This window comes from Plecotus auritus (assembly GCF_963455305.1).
Source record: "Plecotus auritus genome assembly, chromosome: 4".
Taxonomy (NCBI): Eukaryota; Metazoa; Chordata; class Mammalia; order Chiroptera; family Vespertilionidae; genus Plecotus; species Plecotus auritus.
This window is the reverse complement of record NC_137775.1, coordinates 136,708,015-136,724,982: the sequence shown is the minus strand read 5'-3', so window position 1 is coordinate 136,724,982 and position 16,968 is coordinate 136,708,015. Positions and strand designations below refer to the sequence as shown.

Below are 16,968 nucleotides of genomic sequence, written 5' to 3'. Positions count from 1 at the left end.
GGGTAATTATTAGTGTGGTATCATAGTTGCATAGGTTTACATGGCTGGCCCAAGAATTAACTGCTATCCGTGTCATTATTTCTCTGAAGGGGAACTGTAATTTAGAAGTGAACTTTCGGAATACAATGAATCTGTATGTTGGAGACTCCCCATCCTTTCTGTTCAAGCTGGGCATGTGCTTTGTAGAAGTCAGGGATTAATTACCACAACCCTAAGGGAACAGTGCTAGATTGGTGTACTTTTCCAATTTGTAAAATCCTGGCTTGTTTTTTCTCTCTCCATTCAGAGACGAGCATCAGGACTTCAAGGATGAGCAGAGACGTCTGAAGAAACTTCGTGGAAAGGGGAAACCAAGGAAAGGAGAAGGAAAAAGAGCAGCAAAAAAGAAATAGTGTTTGTCAGTGCAGAGAGAAACTTCCTCCTCCGCAACTGAGAGCAGAAGCAAGAGTATTTGTTCTCTTTCCCCATGTTGGATGACTGTAGGCTTCCTAAGCTGAAGAGCATTTGGAGGAACACAAATGCTCCATGTTGAAGTCTGATCCAGTTAAAGTGTGACTGGTTTCTTGAACACATTCTAATTCTGCAAAGTTATTTTGGCCTTAGTGTTGTAATCTGAGGTTTACCTCATTCCCTAAAGAAATGAATGCAGCCCAGCCATTGTGGCTCAGTGGTTGAGCATTGACCCAGGAACCAAGAAGTCATCGATTGGATTCCTGGTTGTAGGCTCAATCCCCAGTGGGGGGCATGCAGGAGGCAGCCGATCAATAATGTTGTTCTCTCACTCATGTTTCTCCCTCTCCCTTCCTCTCTCTCTAAAAATCAATAAAAACATGTTTTAAATGTATATATAAGAAAAGAAATGAATGCATAGATTATTGTTGAATGGTTTGTGTGGGATGTTGGGAAAGGGAGGGAAACATTAAATAAGCACACTGTAGTCTCCTCATTACTTTCTCTTGCTTCCCCATAAGCCCTGAAGTCTTTCATCTCTGGCTGTTCAGCCACTGTCTCCACCTCCAAGCTCAAACTTTATGTGCCTCTCCACCCACTCCTTTGAGAATATCTAATACAGTATATACCTGGTAAGAGAATATTAAGTATCTGCTGTATACAAAGTACTGGGGTCCTGGTAATACAGTGACTTGCAAGAAAAACAGTCCCTACCTGGTAGGACTTTCAGCCTTGTGGGAGAAATGTTACCTAATTATGTAAACACAATTATATTAAATGCTACAAAGGAAAAATCCAGACTTCTAGGAGAGGGTGGATGGGTTGGTGAATTGATCCAAAGAGATAGCAAGAGGCCCAAACCTCAGTAGGGAGTTTAAAGAAGGCCTCCCTAAAGAGATGATATTTAAGCTGGCTCTGAAGGATGAATAAGAGTGGGACACAGAGACCACCTAAGGTAAGAAATCCTGTTCAAGGAGTTGAAAAAGACCACTAACTAGTTCTGGTTGGTCATAAGGAAATAGAGGCCAGATCATGAAGGGCTTTTGCAAGGTCTATGAAAAAGCTTGGCCTAACCAACTTCACCACAGACCACAGTGTATGAGATATTATTTCTTTTAGGACTGATGTATACACATGAGTAGCTAGCTGCTCATTTTATTGTATTCTAGCAATGAGCCTCTAGTGAGGTTGTGAGGGCCTCTCGGGTGTTTTGTTTTTTCAAGAGTTGCTCTGAAGATGTCTAGCACTATCTAAAGTACTTTTTTTATTGTAGTAAAAAAAATTTACCATCTTAACCATTTAACCACTGTTTCTACCTCTCAGGAAAAGAGCACAGTGCACAGGCAAGAGTATGTATAGCTGCTACAATTTTATTTCCCTGCATCTTTAGAAGTATTGGCAATAATGTCCCTGTGAATAATTCTTGAACTAGTAAGAATCCTACTACGTGTTTAGATAAATGATATTTTCAAAAGATACATAATCCAGATGGTATGGCCAGGTCTATATTATAGTCAATAAAAATAAAAATAAAAACTATTGAATTGCAAAAACGAAGCTGCAAAACTATTATCCTTCAATTTGGCTAAAATAAACATAATTCTTTTTTTTTTTAATATATTTTATTGATTTTTTTTACAGAGAGGAAGGGAGAGGGGAGAGTTAGAAACATCGATGAGAGAGAAACATCAATCAGCTGCCTCTTGCACACCCCCCACTGGGGATGTGCCCGCAACCAAGGTACATGCCCTTGACTGGAATCGAACCTGGGACCCTTGAGTCTGCAAGGTCGATGCTCTATCCACTGAGCCACACCGGTTAGGGCTAAACATAATTCTTTACAAGTGAAAAAAACTATTAAAATTGGATGATTTGTATCTGATAGATGTGAATTCCAGCAGAAGGCTGAGAACACTTTTAGAACTCTTTCCTGAGCACCTGCCACGTGCCTGGCATACTAGTAGTAGAAAACACAGCTGAATAGACAGTCTGTAAAATTGTGTGAATGAGCGTGAGCGTGTTGTAAAATATTGACAAGATCTCAGGGATTTCCTCTGGGAAGTGCAGACACACTGTCGGCCAGTGAATCTGAGTCTGGTGGGTGGATGACTACCCCAGGATGCTGGGCTGAGAAACAGGCTTGCAGCCTGCACCCCATGCAGAACATCCCAGTGATGCTCAGATTTATGTCCTCTCCAACTTTTGAAGAAGGCCTGTATTACAGGAGCTTAGGAGAATTAATGTGTTACTTTAAAAAGAGTAACTAGCCCTGACCGGTTTGGCTCAGTGGATAGAGCACTGGCCTGCAGACTGAAAGGTCCCAGGTTCGATTCCAGTCAAGGGCATGTACCTTGGTTGCGGGCACATCCCCAGATGAGATGTTTCTCTCTCATTGATGTTTCTAACTCTCTATCCCTCTCCCTTCCTCTCTCTGTAAAAAAATCAATAAAATACATTTAAAAAAAATAAAAAGAGTAACTATAATAGACACCAACCTGAGTCAGAAAACAGACTTGGTGATTGGTTCACTGATGGGCCCAGGGCCTGCAGGAAGCCTTAGCACTGTCTCTCAGGAAGTTTGCAGACCACCCACAGCAGATTAGTGTGCCACTGCTCCATGCTGAAAGTCAGAAACTAAGGCTAAAACCAACTGAAAAACGTGGTGTGACTCAAACCAGCCTGTACTGAACAGTAGAGCAGATGAAAAGTAGAAGATATGAGAGGAGAGTTGACTCTTGATTCCATGAAAGCAACACATCTCAGGACACCAGTGACCAAGGGCTAATTGCCATCAGAATTTTAACTGTAGGGTAGGCTAGCCAAATTGTTTAATTGGAGTTTTCTTGTCGAGACCAAAACTATTTGTTTTCCCTCTAATGTTTGGTATTTTGTGTGCATGGAGGATTTTTCCCTTGATTTCAATGGCATAATAAAAGGAAACTGGGGCCCTAGCTGGTTTTGCTCGGTGGATAGACCGTCAGCCTTCAAACTGAAGGGTCCTAGATTCGATTCCAGTCAAGGGCACATGCCTGGGTTGCAGGCTCAATCTCCAGTAGGGGGTGTGCAGGAGGCAGCTGATCAATAATTCTCTCTCACCACTGATGTTTCTCTCTCCCTTTCTAAAATCAATCCAATATAATAAAAGGCTAATATGCAAATTGTCCCCTCGGGAGTTTGGGAGTTCGATCGCTTGCTATGACGTGCGCTGACCACCAGGGGGTGGTGTGTAACATGGTGGGGTGACCAGTGGTGGCAGTGGGGTGCTGAGGGAGTGAGGGAAGGAGGAGGCAGGGAGGCAGGGAATCTGATCGGCCCTGATCGCCGGCCAGTCCTAGGGAACCTACCCATGCACTGGGCCTCTAGTAAAAATATATTTTAAAAAAAGAAAGAAACTGGGCTTTGGATGTAAAAGTCATGAGTTTGTGACATAGTTCTACCTACTGGCTATGTGGCCTTATGTCACTTGTCTTCTCTGAACCTCTTTCTGCCTCTGTAAAATTATGATAAAACTTCACATATATTTGTGAAAAGGACTATGTAAATTGTAAAAGTTAGTCAATATTTTTACATAGTTATTTGTATAACTACAGACAGTCCTCGGATTACGTCGGACTCGACATACGTCGTTTCATGGTTACATCGCCATCTCCCATTTATTTATAAAAAATAAAAGTTACATCATTTTGACATATGTACATATGTGCTTTATGTTTTTTATTATTTATTTACCACAAGTAAAGGTCAGGTGTGGCTCTTTATGTTTTTTAATTTTAATTTTTTTTTTACTGTTTCATTTCTTTTAATTTTTTTTTACTGTTTCATTTCATTACTGCTGTGTATGTGCTCCATGTGAGTGACATAGGTGCTTATGTAGGTGGGTTCCGACTTACGGCGAAAATCACGTTATGTTGCAGCGTAGGAATGGATCTCCGAGATAACCTGAGGACCTACTGTAGAAAGAATTATGTCTAAAGAGCAGATTTTTCCAAAGCAATGTTTACAAATATCTGCTAAATATACAAAGTTCTCTACATTTAAATGCAGCATGATAGGTTCAGGAAGAAGCAGGTGGGAGATGAATTTTATTATTTATGTAATCATGGGCTCCAGAAACTCATTTTTTAAAAAGCATCATGCACATGCACACAGAGACATACCTCAAAGATATTGCAAGTTCTGTTCCAGACCACAATATATGGCAATAAAGCAAGTCAATCTTTTTGCTGGTGAAGGATCTTGCCTTAATTTGTAAAATACACATCTGTGACATGCAAGAAGGTAACACACAATAAAATTGGGTGTTCTTCTATGTGTGTGTACATACACACACATACATATAATCTTGTTTATGAAGTATCTTTCATGAAAGCCAGTCAAAATCTAAAATTCTACTCTCTTTACCCTTTTCCTCTTTCCTCATACATTTCCCCCAGAGCTTCTAAGTGCTTACTTTTAAAGATTTAGAGGCAGGAACAAACTTCAAGAGCTATAGAAGGAAAGTCCTTTTAACCTGCCAACTCTGTCTTCATGGCCCTTTTGTAAGTTCAAAGAAAGCATTTTTAAAAAATTAAACAAAATCAGTAAAACATTCAAGAAGACTTCGATAAAACAGAAACAACCAATAAAACCCTGGATATTGAGATAACTAAAAAACCAATAAAACATTTATACTGAACTTAAAACAATTAAATGTTTTTAAAATGACATAAAGGCAGGAAAACAGAGAGGGGTCATGAAACTAGTGGGAGGGTTGGCTAAAGAAACTATCCAAGTGCAATTTTCTAACTTATTTGAAGGTCTGGCAATATTATCCTATATAATAAAACCCTAACATGCAAATCAACTGAACGGCAGAATGACCAGTGGAATGACCAGTCGCTATGATGCGCACTGACCAGCAGGGGGCAGATGCTCAATACAGGAGCTGCCCCTGGTCGGGGATCAGATCTAAACTGGCAGTTGGACATCACTTGAGGGCGCAGGCCGGGCTGAAAACCTCCCCACCCACTGTGCACGAATTTCGTGCACTAGGCCTCTAGTAAGTTCATGTTAAAGTAGAAACCAGAGTTAAACCAATGTCGATTCTTTTCTCTTTCTTCCTTTTTTTTTTTTTTTTTTTTTTTTACTGATTTTAGGGAGAGGAGAGAAAGAGAGAGAAACATCCATTTCTTGTTTCACTTATTTATGCATTCATTAGTTGATTCCCGTATGCAATGCTGGTGTATTGGGATGATATTCTAACCAACTGAGCTACCGAGCCAGGGCCCAACCAATGTAGCTTAGATTCTAAGACCATCCTCATTCTACGTAAGGAAACGTTTTCTGAGACAGAAGATAGGTTCATTTATGCAGAGCTTTCTGTGTCTACTGCAGAAAATATGAACTCTTCCTTACTGACAGTCTAAATTGGTGCTCAATATGGAATATCTTCCCAAAAGAGCCACAAAACTACTAATTGAACCATTGGATTTAAAATGAAAATAGCATTCCAAACAGAAATTGAAAGCCTCAGATAGAACACAATTTGAATCCAAAAGTCTGAGTATATCTAGTATGAGAAATAAGCAGAGTATTCAGCACCAAACAAGTGAAATACACATTCTTAACAAAGAAGTTAGAGGCAGGACAGATCAACGTGGTTTGAATAATCAGAAATGACTTCACAAGCAGTGAAAGCAATGAATGTGAATCATGTCAACATTTTTAGAGCACTTACCACACGCTGAGCATTGGACTTTGTAGCCTTATCTTATGTAATCCTTGTATGATAGTATCCCCACTTTACAGATGAGAACGCTGAGGCTTAGATTGTGTGCCCAAGATCACACAGCTCTAAGTGTAGACTGAGGTTTAAATCCAAGCCACCTGACTTCAAAGCCTGTACTGCCAATCACCACACTGTGACAGGTAAGATCTTCACAAACAGAGAGAAAGGTTTACAGTAAATAGCTTATGCATGTGCAAATACCTGCAAACAAACATGGAAACTCTGCTTCCTAAGAGCAATAATGGGCACGGCCAGGCAACCTCAGAGTATAACCAGAATGAACCTTGAGTCCTGAAGGTCCCAGTATCCTTTCATGACCTGACAGTGTAGCACTAATCTCTGTCTGAGGACTAACAACAGTACTAATTGGTCCAGTGCTTTACCACTTGCTGGGCACTACACTTAACCTTTCCTATAAGTTCCATCACTTAACTCCTATGAGGTATTATTTTCCTCATCTTGTATGTGAGCTTATGTTTAGAGCTATGGTTCTCCGCTCTGGCTATGCATTCCAATCACATGGGGAACTTAAAAGAGCCCTGTGCAGGGTCTCACTCCAGAGCAATTCAGAGTTGGGGCAGGAAGGAGAAATAACTTAGACATTGGTATTTTTGAAAAGCTCCTGAGGTGGCTCACTGTGCAGCCAAGGTTAAGAATCATTGGTTTAAAGCAGTATTTCTAATGTTAAGTTAGTATGCAGCAGTATTGTATGCAGGGCTTAAACAGCTGAGCCCCACTGGAGTTTCTTACTCAGTAGGCCTTGGTGCGGCCCAAGGGTTTGTACTTGTAATAGCAGTGACCATTTGTTCCTGAAGCTGCTGGTCTGGGAACCACACTATTCATTTAAAGTCACTTGGGCTGGCAAATTACTGTGGCCCCAGCCTCTCCAGGGACCTAGCCACACTGGAGCCTTTTGCTAAACCTGAAGGAGCAAATCTTTAGAACCTGACAGCAGACAAATGAGGTGTTACACATATGGAGAAAGTTTTAGTTAATATGAAAAAGTTCATGAAACTCTTGAAAGAAGTTTTAATAAATGGAGAAATAACCCATATACACAAATGGAGAAATTACATATTATTAAGATGTTCATTGTTTACATTTAATTTGTATAATTTATCATTTCTATAAAAATTTCAATAGACTTTTTAGGAGTTTGACAAAATGATTCAAATTTTCAAAATCCACTTGGAAGAAAAAAATAGAAGAGAATATAAAAGAAATTCTAAAAAGGAATGATATGGGGGCCCACATCAGATTTTGAAACATAATTTAAATTATTTTTTAAAATACTGATATTGGTGTAAGAATAAATCGTTGGGAAAAAAGAGATAACCCAAAAATATTTTCTATAATGTATAAGGTTTAACATATAATAATGGATACTTCTCTAGTTAGTTAATAAATGGTGTTGGGACAATTACTTGGCAGTTGAGGTGGGGGACAATTTAGGTCATCACTTCACACCACACACCGAGTAAACTTTGGATGGGTCAGTAATTAAACATAAGGGGGACATTTTTTAAATGGAAACTGTAAGAGAAGAGATGAATCACTAGCTAAACTTGGACAGGTTACTTCTTTAACTTCAAAGTAACAAAAGAAGTCCCAAGGAAAAGGCAAGGAGATTAAAAAGTTTCTTAAGAAAATTTCAAAGAGAATGATAGAAAAATATTTATAGCAAACAAGACAAATAAATAGGGTCATTTTCATTTATTTTAAATATGTTTTTATTGATTTGAGAGAGAGAGAAAGGAAGAGGGAGTAAAACCAAGGCTCTCTTTCCCAGTGGCACAAGGCCTACACCTGTCAATCAGTGGGACTCCATTAAGGCAGTGCCCATCGGAGGAGGCCAGGCTCAGCCTCCTGCATCAGAATCATTACCAGGGCTTCTCTGAGTCAGCAGGCTGAGGTGCTGCCCAGGCATAGGCATTTCCAACAAGCACTCCCAGGTGATTAATATGCACTCTAGCACATGAGAATTGCAGTCTTGGGAATTCTGGTGGAAGCAAAATTGAGAGAGATAGACTCCATTTCCAAGATACATACTTAGCCACAAAATGCAGGCGTTCAGATGACCTTGTGCTTGGAACTATATCAAAGGTGTCTTGGATCAACTCTAAATTGTGATGTCCTCACCACCAATCTCCTTCAGTTTCTAATTTTATAATTCTCTCCAATGGGCTTAGATGTCTGTCTAATTTCATTCTTAGTGAGTCCTTAGTATGAACAATTGCTTGTCATTCTAGTATGATCTCATCTCTGCAGGGGTCTTGATGGGGCATGTTCAAGGACAAAGAGGGAGTAAGGATGTCCCACTGCCTGGGTACTCAATTCCAGCCATGTGGTCTGCTCCAGACCATGTGTGCAGCCTGTAAACTTCATCACAGAAAGGAAAGCATGACCAGAACTATTCTTGTGAAAAATAATCACTTGATCTTTCCTCCTCCTTCATTAGTCTAATGAAGTCTCTCCACTGCATTTCACAGCCAGCATTAACAGCAGGGAAGATGAAAGTGCAGGAAAGCTCGTGATCTCATTTGGAGATCACAGCCTGTCTTTAGCACAACAGGTGGGCCCCTCCAGGATTGTTTCCACGTCGCCAAACCACTCACCAGCGCCAGCTCCCCGAAGAGGGCAGGGCGGCTGCGTGATGTATGGAAAATAGGAAGAAAGAAAATCAGTCTATCATCTAATCCACAAGACCACCCAAAAAATATGCTTTACTATCCAACATTCTGCAAAGAACTAGTGCTTCTGTGCTTTTTTTTAAAAAAAAGTTATATTTTAGAAAGAGCATTGTCATAAATTCAAAACAGAGCATTCCAACTGATGCAGCTCTTTCTCATTAAAAATTAAACACCTGAACCAATGGACACAGACACTGGGGCGGTGGGGGCTTGCCCAGGGTGGGAATGGCTGGGGGTGGGGGTGTCAATTGGGGAAAAGGAGACATATGTAAAACTTTAGACAATAAAAAAATTAAAATAAATTAATTAAACACCTGTGCACAGCCGGCGTAGCTCAGTGGTTGAGCCTCAGCCTAAGAACCAGGAAGTCACAGTTGGGACACATGCCCGGGTTGTGGGCTCAATCCCCAGTAGGGGACATACAGGAGGCAACAAATCAATGATTCTCTCTCATCATTGATGTTTCTATCTCCCTCTCCCTCTCCCTTCCTTTCTGAAATCAATAAAATTACTTTTTTAAAAAAAAAATTAAGCACCTGGGAAGCATCATAAAAATAACCCAAAATGGTAATTTGGGTTATTTTTCTAATTGTCATTATTCTGCAGGAGATCGAGTCAATTTAAAACTGTGCAAGTCTCTAGTTTCTTAGGATATACTCCTAGGAGTGGGATTACTGGGTCAAATGGGAGTTCCATTTTTAGTTTTTTGAGGAAACTCCATACATATATCCTAGGAAACTAGAAACACCAATCAGAAAGGATATATGCACCCCTATGTTCATAGCAGCACAATTTACAATAGCTAAGATTTGGAAACAGCCTAGGTGCCTGTCAGCAGATGACTGGATCAGAAAACTATGGTACATCTACACAATGGAATACTATGCTGCCATAAAAAAGAAGGAATTCTTACCATTTGCAGCAACCTGGATGGAACTGGAGAGCATTATGCTAAGTGAAATAAGCCAGTCAATGAAAGAAAAATACCACATGATCTCACTCATTTGTGGATAATAAAGAGCATTATAAACTGATGAACAAAAAGATCAATACAGAGGCAGTAAAGCATCAAACAGACTGTCAAATTACAGCAGGAAGGTTAGGGAGAGGTGAGGGAGATAAGAGATCACCCGAAGGACTGGTATGCATGCATATAAGCATAACCAATGGACACAAGACATTGGGCGGTGAGGGCATGTATGAGAGTGGGGTGGGGGGGAGCAATGGGAAGATATGTACACATGTAATACCTTAATAAAAAAATGGAAAAGAAAAAAAAACTGTGCAAGTCTCATGTGTGCTGCTTGCCTTTGTACCTCCCCTACAATCCTCCACGAAGGAGTTCACCATTGCCCTGCTGACTGGGCCTGCCCAAACCATCCCCTTACCTTTCCTGCTGTGCTTGATCCCATGTCATCTAAATAGGTGACCTCCAAGATGAGTCACCCTCGGTTTACTAGTACACCCCTGGCTGGTTCAGGTACAATGCAAAAACTGTTTCTGAAATGTCAGTCTCAAAAGGAGAGGCTTCTAATACTTTTACTAACTTGCTCACAGCAAAAGACATCTTTGTGCTCTCCATCTAGCTCCTAGTTTACACCAACTAGCAAGCCTTGCTGAAATAGACAACAGTTTAAATGCTACAGCCTTTTACCGGTAACTCAAAGTATGGTGCATGGACCCGCAGGAGCTTGTTAGAATCCAGACCTTCTGAAGTCGGATCTGCATGTTAACAAGATTCTCAGGTGGTCTGCATGCACAGGAAAGTGGGAGAAAGAATGGCTTAGATTTGTATTAACCTTCAGAGTTCTTAGAGGTCATAGGTGTACCAGGGACCCAAATGTAGCCTTTCTGACTTTTCTCGTGCAATTCATTACTCTCCCTGCCTGGAAATGCTTTCCATCATGGCTCATCAACCTGGCAAAACTCCTACTCATCCTTCAAGGCCTAGCCCAAAGTTCATATCCCCACTGAAACCTTCCTGATACTCTGAGTCAGAACTAACCATTTCCTCTTCCGTGTTCCCTTGATACTTTTCATCTGTATCCAGAATATACCAATATTATAGAGTCTTCATATTATACTTTATACACTCACATGTCTGTGTCCCCCACAAGAATATAAAATATTGAAAAGCAAAAAGAATGTCTTATTTATCTGCGTTCCCCAGCACCCAGCCCAGGACTTGGAACAAGGCTCAATAAATGTTACATGAAAACTACCATTTAATCTTTCCTTCCATTGTTTTAGTCATGCAATAGTAAACCTTATGCCACCTGAAGATTTTCACATTGTAACTTTCTCTCCTTTAGAAACTACTTTTATATCTTTAATATACTAATTTACAGTAATGATTCAAAAACCTTTCCATTGGCCTGGAGACAATCTTAGAACCTACATTTCATCGGGATAACTATTTCTGCCCCCTTTTCCTCTGCACATGCCCCTCTTCCACAATATAACATCTGTTGCTGATGGAAAGCCAGATTGTAGAGCAGATATTTTTAGGGGGATGGTAGGTGATATAATAAAAGAAAGTATTATACTTATTCCCTTATATTAAGCCTGTTTTGATAACTCTAATATTTCCTTACAGATATATAACTGATATTACTGAGTCAATTGAGAGTAAAAGACAAGAAAATAATAAAGAGAGGAAAGTAAAGTAGAAGATTAGTGGTCCAAGACTCACAATAATTAATAGCTATATCCTTAAGACAGACACCAGAAAACATTGCAGGTAATTATGGAGCACTTAAAGATTTGGCATAAACCCTCAGGTTAACAATGAACTCTTGAAAGACTACATGTAGTCATGCACCAGCCTGCATGAGATAACACACAGCCCAAGATGTTCACAGCGATACACAAGAGGCAATTATCACTGCACTGTGCTGTAAGCAGCTCGTGGTCCACAACACTCAACCAAATGGCTCACATATTGGTCTCTGTTCACATTTATTCTGAAGGTGTGGTTCTGGCACTGGTAATTGAAAGACACTATTTAGGTAAACTTCTGCTTTCTAAAGTGGCCCTTATAATATTTATTAAGAGGTTAAGTATGAATATCCTTTGACTCAGGAATTCCATATGCCCATAACATAGAAATACAGATACAAATGGACAAAACTGTTCATTGCAGTTTTTATAGAAAAACTAGAGGCCCGGTGCATGACTTCCGTGCACTGGAGTGGGGGCGGGGGGTCCCTCAGCCCAGCCTGTGTCCTTAGGATCAGGCCTAAGCCAGCAGGTGGATATCCCTCTCATAGTCTGGGACCCATCGCTCCTTTCCACCCGCCTCTTCATTGCTCCTTACCTCTCTGTGGGCCTAAGCCAGCAGGCGGACATCCCCCAGGGGTCCTTAGCGCTGCTGCAAGGTGAGAGAGGCTCCCACCACCACCACCGCGGCACTTGCCAGCCGTGAACCTGACTCTGGCTGAGCAGCGCTCCCCCTGTGGGAGCGCACTGACCACCAGGGTGCAGCTCCTGTGTTGAGTCTGCCCTGTGGTGGTCAGTGCGCATCATGGCAACCAGTCATTACGCCATTCAGTCGATTTGCATATTAGCTTTTTATTATACAGGCTAGGAAACATGTTCATCAATAGAAAAGTTATTAAATAAATTGTACTACATTCATGTCCTGGATATTATAAACTAGTGTTTACATATTTTATTTATTTTAGAGAGAGAAAGGGAGAGGGATAGAGAGATAGAAACATCAATGAGAGAGAAACATCATCATCAATTGGCTGCCTCCTGCACACCCTTTGCTGAAGATCAAGCCAGCAACCCAGGCATGTACCCTGACTGGGAACTGAACTGGTGACCTCTTGGTTCATGGGTCAATGCTCAACCACAGCCACACTGGCTGGGTTAGTTTTTAAAAAGAGATGTATGTATATGTGCTGACATGGAAAGAAGTCAATGATATAGCATCTTAAAAAACCAAGTAGTAGAACATTCTATTATTAGTGACCTGGTATACGAATTCATGCACATTGAAAAAAATTAATTAGAAGGTGGCCAGTGGGGCAGGACTAGGTGAGACAGGCTGGACACGCCCTGGAGCCACCCCAGCTGGCTGCACCTGGGGTGGCACCATGGCTTGAAGGGCATCTGCAGAGTGAGCAGGGTCCCTCCAGCAGGTGGGGTCCATTGGCCTGGCCTGTGGGGATCAGGCTGAAACCAGCTCTCCAACATCCCCCAAGGGGTCCCAGAGCGCGAGAAGTCACTCTGCAAAGTTGCTGTCATACAGGGTGTGGAACGCAAACGTAAACCAGATTCAGGACAACAGTGCCCCAGCAACAACATAACTCATGGCTGAAGGTGGAATCGTGCAGCCCTGCAAGGAATCAGGCTCCCACCTCTCTGGTTTCAGGGTGCGTCACCCTAGAACTGCCACTGCCAAGTCACTGCAGCTCGACAGCTCCTGCATTGAGCGTCTGCCCCCTGGTGGTCAGTGTGCCTAATAGCCACTGGTTGGGTGGACACTTAGCATATTAGCCTTTTATATATATACTAGAGGGCCAGTGCACAAAATTCGTGCGGGGGGGGGGGGGCGGTGTCCCTCAGCCCAGGCTGCACCCTCTCCAATCTGGGACCCCTTGAAGGATGGGATCGGGCCTAAATAGGCAGTCGGACATCCCTCTCACAATCTAGGACTACTGGCTGCCAACTGCTCGCCTGTCTGCCTTCCTGATTGCCCTTAACTGCTTCTGCCTGCCAGCCTGATCACCCCCTAACCACTCCCCTGCCAGTCTGATTGATGCCTAACTGCTCCCCTGCCAGCCTGATTGCCCCTAACTGCCCTCCACTGCAGCCCTGGTCACCCCTAACTGCCCTCCCCTGCAGGCCCGGTCTCCCCCAACTTCCCTCCTCTGCCGGCCTGGTCACCCCTAACTGCCCTCCCCTGCAGGCTTGATCACCCCCAACTGCCCTCCCTTGCTGGTCTTGTCCCTCCCACTGCTCTCCCCTGCTGGCCTGATCACCCACAACTGCCCTCCCTTGCAGGCCTGGTCCCTCCCAACTCCCCTCCCCTGCTGGCCATGTTGTGGTGGCCATTTTGTGTCCACATGGGGGCAGGATCTTTGACCACATGAGAGCAGCCATCTTGTGTGTTGGAGTGATGGTCAATCTGCATATTAGTCTTTTATTAGATAGGATAGAGGCCTGGTGCAGGGGTGGGGGCTGGCTGGTTTGCTCTGAAGGGTGTCCCGGATCAGAGTGGGGGTTTCCTTGGGGTGTGGGGCAGCCTGGGCGAGGGGCCTGTGGTAGTTTGCAGGCCAGCCATGCCCCCCGGCAACCCAAGCAGAGGCCCTGGTATCTGGGATTTATTTATCTTCTACAATTGAAACTTTGTAGCCTTGAGTGGAGGCCAGGGCAGGCCAGGGAGGTGGGAAGTTTGGCTTCCTCCATCACCAGGGGCAACTCAAGCCTTCTGCTCTCTCCAGCTCCGTGGCTGCTGCCATTTTTGTTGGGATTTATTTATCTTCTATAATTGAAACTTTGTAGCCTTGAGCAGAGGCCAGAGCTGGCCAGAGCGGGTTGGAAGCTTGGCTTCCTCCATCGCCAGGGGCAACCCAAGCCTCCTGCTCGCTTCGTGGCCACAGCCATCTTGGTTGGATTAATTTGCATACTCACTCCTGATTGGCTGGTGGACGTGGCTTGTGGGTGTAGCAGAGATATGGTCAATTTGCATGTTTCTCTTTTATTAGTGTAGATATAGACTAGAGGCCTGGTGCATGAAATTTGTGCATGGTGGGTTGGGGGATGTCCCTCAGCCCGGCCTGCATTCTCTCTAATCCGGGACCCCTCGGGGGATGTCCGATTGCCAGTTTAGGCCCGATCCATCAGACCTAAACTGGCAGTCGGACATCCCTCTCGCAATCTGGGACCACTGGCTCCTAACCGCTCGCCTGCCTGCCTGCCTGATTCCCCCTAACCACCTCTGCCTGCTGGCCTGATGCCCTTAACCACTCCCCTGCCTGCCTGCCTGATCACACCTAACTGCTCCACTGCCTGCCTGATCACCCCTAACCACCTCTGCCTCGGCTTCCGCCACTGTGGCTTTGTCCGGAAGGACGCCCAGAATGACATCTGAAAGGTCGTTTGGTCTAATTAGCATATTACGCTTTTATTAGTATAGATAGTATGAACCTACTTATACATTATGTGTAGGAACATACATACAGCCACATATGCACACATATATTTGTATATGCATAGCATATGTTTGGAAGACTACCCTCCAAACTGTTTACTGTGATTATGTCTGAGAAAAGAATTAAAAGAATAGGAAATCACTTTCCCTCTTATAACATACTAGAGGCCTGGTGCATGAAAATTCGTGCACTCTGGGGGGTCCCTCAGTCTGGTCTGTGCCTTCTCACAGTCTGGGACCCCTAGGGGGATGTCCACTTACTGGCTTATGCCTGGGGGATTGGGCCTAAGCTGGCAGTCAGACATCCCTCTGGCAGCCCAGGAGCCTAAGCCGCAGTTGGACATCCTTAGCACTGCTGAGGAGGCAGGAGAAGCTCACAGCCATCAGCCCGGCTTGTGGCTGAGCTGAGCTCCCCCTGTGGGAGCGCACTGACCACCAGGGGGCAGCTCCTGTGTTGAGCATCTGCCCCCTGGTGGTCAGTGCGCATCATAGCGACCGGTCCTTCCCAGTCATTCTACCATTAGGGTCAATTTGCATATTATCTTTTTAGTATATAGGATACATTTTTACATTGCTTGAATTTTTTAACTTTTAATTTTGACAAAATTTTAGATTTATGCTAAGTTGCAAAAATAGCACTACTATATAAGAATTACTATATAACCTCCACCCAGATTCCCTAAATATTAATATGATCATGTGTTTTGTCTTTCTCATTTTCTCTCTCTCTCTCTGTTAATTTTAAAAACTGAGAGTAAGTTAAAGACATGATTCTCCTTTACCTCTAAATACTGCAGCATGTATTTCCTAAAATTAATAATTCTGTTTCATAACCACAGCACAATTACCAAAATCAGGATAATCAAGAAATTAACATTCATAAAATGCTATTAGCTAATCTATAAACAATAAATTTCATCTATTGTCCCAGTGATGACTTTCATAGGAAAGAAAATCCTAGAGAATGAATTGTATTCAGTCATCATGTTTCCTTAGTCTCCATTCTTTACAAACAGTCTTCCCTTGATTTTCCTGACCTTGATATTTCTGATGAATACAGTTCAGGTGTTTCTCAGTTTGAGTTTGTTTTATGTTTTCTCATTATTTAAGTCAGGTTATCATTTTGGGCAGCAATATCACAGAATTTTTGTCCATGCTCCATATCAAGAGGCACACAATGGTGCATGACAGGTGATGCTAAATTTTGAATACTAAATAAAAGTGATGTCTCCCAGATTTCTCCACTGTTAATTCACTATTTCCTTTGTAATAGTGATTTTCTAATTCCATCATTCCTTCTACATTAATTAGTTGGGATTTCACTACCAAAGAAAACTCTTCCTTTTCCCCATTTATTCATTCTTTCATTCATTCATATTAGCATGAACTCATAAATTCTTTACTATCATTATTTATTTTGATGCTCAGATTGTCCCAGATTTGACCAGTGGGAGCCCCTTTGATCTGACTCCTATGTCCTTTTGACATGTACCCTCTTTTTTGAGAACATCCTTACTTTGTGACACAAAGATGTTCATGCTCTCTTGCACTCTCTGAGCCCCAGCCTTGGAATCAGATGTTTCTCAGAAGAGATGTAGTTCTTTTTAATAAAAAATGGCATCTAGAAACCAAGATCTGGGAGCTAGGTTGCTCATTGCTACTAGAGGTCACTACTTTTAGGCCTCTCAGCAGACAAAGCTAGTAAACACACATATATAAATGTATATACACCCACCATACACATATCTAAACCAATTTCTATATCTATCTATATAAATGTTTTTTTAAATACCATAAATTCATACTCATACCTCTAATTCCAGTGCTACTGGTTCTATTTCAGCCTCCCCTCCACCTGTTTGTAACTCACATTTTCAACAGTGGGAAACTGAGCTCCCATT

At 42.4% G+C, this 16,968-nt stretch overlaps 1 protein-coding gene across 2 annotated transcripts in view; it reads left to right on the top strand.

The window, feature by feature from the left end:
• The window catches only part of MRPS33 (mitochondrial ribosomal protein S33), a 56,010-nt gene extending 55,166 nt beyond the window's left edge, over positions 1-844 (top strand). For both annotated transcript variants that reach the window (XM_080666342.1, XM_080666341.1), the window contains exon 3: positions 287-844. In XM_080666342.1, coding sequence (XP_080522468.1) covers positions 287-392 — 106 coding nt within the window. In that variant the 3' untranslated portion in view covers positions 393-844. The remainder of the gene's footprint in view (positions 1-286) is intronic.
• Positions 845-16,968: the final 16,124 nt, after the last annotated feature.